This window comes from Simochromis diagramma, unplaced genomic scaffold (assembly GCF_900408965.1).
Source record: "Simochromis diagramma unplaced genomic scaffold, fSimDia1.1 OVJJ01000705.1, whole genome shotgun sequence".
NCBI lineage: Eukaryota > Metazoa > Chordata > Actinopteri > Cichliformes > Cichlidae > Simochromis > Simochromis diagramma.
Window position 1 is genome coordinate 5,955,495 of NW_024387448.1, and position 5,521 is coordinate 5,961,015.

Sequence of the window (5,521 nt, forward strand, 5' to 3'; positions counted from 1 at the left end):
ACCATCCCTACAAACTGCTCCCCGGGCACCTTATGTGGCTGCCCACTGCTTCACTGAGTGAATGGGTTAAAGGCAGAGAGAGTAATTCCACCCCCCCATTGATTAATAAACTATACACACACAAGAAGTTGTTTAACTGCAAATCTAATCCCTGCAATATCCCAACAGCACATCTCAGTGTTACTACATGACAAAGAAATGCAGCTCAGCATGATCCTTTGGTCTTAAACTGTAAGAAGTAAACATAAAACGACAGTTTTTATTAAAAAAATTACCCAGACTGCCTTGTAATTAGGAAACTTCTCTATCATTTAATTGTCTATTACTTCGTAGTATGAATGTCTGTGGCAGTGTTTTTATTAGCAGCACAGGCAGCTGCCAAAGCTATGTAAATAAAGTCCAAATTCTATGCCCTCCACATTTTCCAAAGACATCTAGTAGGTTGGCATCTTTCCTGGATCAAGTCTGATCTCCGGGCCTTATGTTGGACACCCCTGATTTAAACTGACTGCTCATTTCTTACACAGTTGTACAACAAATAGTCAACAATGTCCACGTATGTCACATGCAATGCTTCAAGTACCTTAAATATGCATTATTCCTCATTGCCAGCAGGGGGTGACTTCTTTAGGCATACATGAGGTATGTGAATTCATACATTTAAAAAAAAAAAAAAAAAACACTGCCATTTGTACTACAAGTGGGGGGAATTTTTTTAAGTATACAGCTCACATGCAGACTGATATCCATGAGGATTGACACAGATGATCATTAAGCTACAGATCTTACAGTCTGACTTGTGAGTGAATGAGTTTCCCACTGTCGATGGTTTTGGTTTTCTGCAATGTTATACAACACTTTCAAATCAGAGTCCAACAGCCTGTAGCTAACCATCATGAGAAGAAAAATATATAAATAAACTTTGGACAGTCAGAGAAGCTATGTACTTATTTGGTTTCCATGCTAAGCTCACCTAATAGACTCCACTTTCACATGCATCACAATTTAATGCCTGGCTGATCAATCATTCCAGTCTGCATACGCGCACTGAAGAAAAATGAAAGATCTCAGTGGATCAAAGGTAGTTTTCAAATAAACTATATTACAATGTATACAATATTAGTGATTGAAATTAAAGCAATTCACTTAAATCCATCTGCTGTCTACAGACCACACTTTACTGTGTAGAGATCTGACTCATTACACCCATTTTCACTTGAAAATAAAAGCTTTCCACTAGTTTTCACATGGACAGCTTTTCATGTGACGCAAACTTAAGGATAGAGCAACTTATGAAAGCCGAACATTTGAATTGAACTAATGAGTTAAGCTCAAAGTAAGGTTTCCTGTTCCAAAGTAACTACACAACTACTGAAAATGGTGTTTGACAGTCACAGGGCTGGCAATCCCAGCAGTGTAAATATACCCTGACGCGTAGGAGTGAAAAGATCACCAGGGACTGGCTTGGTACAGTTTAAGTGGACTGACCGAGACCTATAAAAACGCCACTAATTTTAGGTGTAGGATGTGGCTGTGTAATCTGAAGTAAATGGGCTAAAACATGGGCAAGAAAACCCCTGTGGGCCCTCATGCTTTGTGCTTCCATCAAATGAGGTCTTGGTCATTTGTTTTGACAACCTTTACCAGACTTGACCCAAATGTTCAGTTTATCGGCAGAGAGCTTGCTGTTTAGAGAGAGAAAAAGAGACACATTAATATCAACAGTACTAAACAAGACTCAAAAACAAAACAAAACCAGCAGATGCTTTTAAGTCAAAAGTACTGTAAATAAGATTTATTTGTCCAACATTTCTCAAAGGCCATTTACCTAAAACAGTATGTGTTCAGAGTTATGTACACATTTACACATTTTTTTCCACTTACAGCAGATTTGTCTGAGTATGTTAAATATACATTCCAACAATATATACAAGTTATAATTCTTAGACTGTTAAACTTGTGTTTGCATAAACGAGAAGCTATTGTCAGCCCTTAAAAATGCTGCGGGAGCTATGCTGACAGGATCAGCAGCTACAGATGTTGTGGAGTAGTGATGAAATAGGATCACAAATACCATTTGATACCGATACTACCTTTAAAAAAATACCAGGCCACGATGGCAGCCGCTTGTCCAGCCTCTTCCCCTTCCACCAGCAGAATCCACTTTAGCATAAAGAAAAATAGGTGGCGCTAAATGAAAGTATTCTTTTGTACAGGGGTGCAGGTTCACAAAGAGATTAGTTCTACAAAAACTGAACATACAAAAAATTGTCTTCCGACAGATTATTGCTTTTCCAATTTGAGACGATATAAGATCACTCTTTGTGGACCCGCACCTTTATCTTAACATCTTAAGATTAAAGATAAAAGACGATAAAAGACAATTAAGAGTAAAACCTAATTAACTTTAATCAAGTTATTTCCTATAACAACAATCCATATGGAAAAGACGTGCTCAAAAACTAGCAGGAAAATAAAGTTATAGAAACAAAAACACTGGCGTCGCGGCTGAATGCTATACCCTGTGAAATAAAACAAAACAGAAAATGTCTGTTCTTGTCTGATCCTTACCATGGAGTCAAGCAGACAAAGGCGTTCTGAAAGCCACTCATCCCGCATGGTGGATCAACCAATTACCTAGAAGAAACTGTCAACAAGGTTTAGCAGCAACATGAACTCCATCATCACACAAAAACACATGCACAGTTCTTAGGTAATTAATCAATTCAAAGCGTTCATCCAGCCTCAAGTTCAGCACACTGAGCCCCATCAAGCTCAGTCTCAATATCTGAAAACAAAGAGAAGTACTTGACCCTACATTTTGAGCACCGTGCTTGCACTCTCTGCACACTTGGTGCAGAACTCCACTGAGACATGATTCTTGTCCACATGAAGACACACGCCACCAGATGTTTCTTTTTCCTCCACTCTGGCCCGTTTCCTGGGCAGGGCGTAGTCGTGCTCGTTTGAGTTGGGCCCCTGGAAAAGTGAGGAAGATAATTTCATCCCATTCACACCGCTCAGCCTGGACAAGAGCTGGGCTAACATGCTCTCATTTGCCAGCACAGCCCTCAAGTACCTGGTTTCATCTTCCAACTCTTCCACTCTCTTGGTCAGCTGAGAATTTTCTATTTTGAGCGTGCTATTTTCCGTTGAAAGCATGCCGATCTTCTGCTCCAAGCTATTGACATATTCCTTCTTCTTGAGACGATTTAATCTGGCAGCGATTGCATTTTTGTTAGTCACGTGACTTGACTGTTTTTGCCTGCTGTTCTGGGAGTCAGAAGAATATCTCTCAGGAGATGAGGCAGTTGAAGCTTCAAGCCCGGAGTCTCCATCTTTGGTGTTGTACACACAGAGATCAGCCAAATCAATATTGAAGAGCGAGGATGAAGCATCTCTGTCTAGTGTCCATTTTAAGTCTTCAAACAGGTCATCAAGCTCTACTCCAGCAGCATCCACATCTTTAACTTGGAATCCGTCACATGGAATCGGAAGATCTTTCATACTTTCCACATCTACCGCCTCAACCTCTGGAGACTGCACTTCTGTGTTGGTGACAGTGCGACTTCTTCTTCTAGTGATCATTGTGGTTTGTCAGCTGGACTGCAAGAAACCTGTCCACAAAGACCTGAACATGTAAAGACAGAAACATACAATTATGTTGGCGTAGATTTGATTACCAAACAAAGGTAATACAGTAAACACAGGCCAATGAACAATAACTAATTTACAACTGTACAGAATAATCCAAACATTTATAAAATTGTCGGCATAGTGTTTATTTTCTACCAAACTAATATGAAAGACGTTTAGAGTATTTTCCCGTTTGGGCTCGAAAAATAATTCACTCCTATTAAATCACTTATGAACCACTTCGTGTTAGGTACTGGCACATTCTCCTTACAGGCGCGCTGAGATATCTATTGCTTAAACGTAATAGGAACGTATAATGGCCTCTTGCTAAGCTAAGGCCTAGCTTTACCTAGCCTCTTGCTAAGCTAAGGCTCAGCATTAGCTTCACCTACAATAGGTACTTTTTACAGTAAGTGCTCGACAACACACCACAGAAAGTCGTTTGTTCAATATAAAGATACATTTCCGCATTATCGCAACATTCGCAGATTGAGATACCAAATAATAACATCATCACAAATATTAAGGGCTCTGTCAGCAAGCTCACTATAGTTCTATAGTGAGCTTGCTGACAGAGCCCTGGTTGTCCTAAAACCACGTTCGCCTTACCGTCAAGCTAATATTCGTAAAATACGGTTAGCTTTGATTTAATCATTAATGTTCTAATACATTGAAAGAGAGAGTAAAATATATCCAAGACATACAGTCTAATTAATTTGAAAGTTGAAGTATAAAACGTCCTCTTTTACCGTCCGCTCACATGCTTCTTAGCTGCGGCTAGCCTTGCTAAAACACTAAGGCGCTAACTCATAATGACGCAGCACACTAGTTCTTCAACCGTGTACTTACCTCCCTTTTAGGGAAAACGGCAATAAATGCTTTCGGTATATCCGTTGATTAAATTACCAAGATTACAGATTGCTTATCTGTTTCCTTTTTCTGAAGAATCCGAAATTTTAAACAGAAAACAACACAGAGCAGTCCAAAGAGTGTAACCGAATACCTTCACAGTGAGTTCAGACGACACTTCCGGAAAATTCTTCTTCTTCTTCTTCTTCTTCTTCACAAGGTTAGTAAACATCAAAATGGTGCATTACCGCCACCAACTGGCGTGGAGTGTCCGAAAAATTCATTCAAAATAAGAGCCTTACAACGAACCATTTAAGATGTGCATTTCACAATGGCAAGTCTCAATACTCTAAATTTAAGCAGCGTTTTGTTGCAGTCTCAATACGACGGAAAATCGTACTAGTAGTTCATAGCCTTGTTACTGTAATTACCTTCTTTTTGGTCTAACCAATGACTGTAGAAATGACTGTTTTCTACCAATAAGCTTCAACGTGTCCGGGTCTCTGCTTGCCCATGTTATCACTAAGATTCCCTCTATTCACCACATCACCCCTGTCCTGAAGCAGCTTCACTGGCTTTTGAAACTAGGGTGATGTACACTAACCTCATTTAGTCGTGGTCATGTGACCTGGGTGTTTAGAACCTGTTTCGAAACATCTGAGCTTCAGAGGCCCGACACAGTTCCAAAACATCTGAGCTTCCCATCTTTCCCACCTCTAAGTATTAATGACATGTTAGGATAAACATATTATCTTAATGTATCATTTTGAGACTAAAATCAAATTTTAGACATTAAATTCAAAATAGTATTTTGAGGATAAAGAGGATAAGATGATTTGAGAAAAGCCAAGTGTGAGTCAGTTTCCTTAATTCTGGAATGTGAGTTAAGCCTAATCTGATTGCGAAACCTGCCAGACAGCACAGGATATAAAAACAAACAAAAAATCCTGAATCAAAAATGTAATGGCTTACAAATTCCGAGTTGCATTTTTTTTAACAGTGCAATTTACTCTCAGAAATAGAAGATTAGATTTTA

The 5,521-nt window shown here is 39.2% G+C and overlaps 1 protein-coding gene across 3 annotated transcripts; it reads right to left on the minus strand.

Moving 5' to 3' along the window:
- Positions 1-268: 268 nt before the first annotated feature.
- On the minus strand, positions 269-4,663 carry crebzf (CREB/ATF bZIP transcription factor). Of its 3 annotated transcripts, none has more exons than XM_040013871.1 (4): positions 4,486-4,663; positions 2,819-3,631; positions 2,572-2,647; positions 269-2,163 (listed from the first exon to the last, which is right to left on the minus strand). In XM_040013871.1, the coding sequence occupies exons 2-3, from the start codon at positions 3,586-3,588 to the stop codon at positions 2,638-2,640; spliced, it is 780 nt and encodes a 259-aa protein (XP_039869805.1). In that variant the 5' UTR covers positions 3,589-3,631; positions 4,486-4,663; the 3' UTR covers positions 269-2,163; positions 2,572-2,637. The 3 variants fall into 3 exon arrangements, with proteins under 3 accessions (XP_039869805.1, XP_039869806.1, XP_039869807.1); XM_040013873.1 differs by lacking the exon at positions 269-2,163 and having other exon boundaries at positions 2,171-2,647; positions 2,819-2,979; positions 3,080-3,631; XM_040013872.1 differs by having other exon boundaries at positions 2,572-3,631.
- Between the last annotated feature and the right edge of the window lie 858 nt (positions 4,664-5,521).

Bases quoted from the DNA above. Each gene is read 5' to 3' on its own strand.
- crebzf (XM_040013871.1), bottom strand. From the start codon at position 3,588: ATGATCACTAGAAGAAGAAGTCGCACTGTCACCAACACAGAAGTGCAG.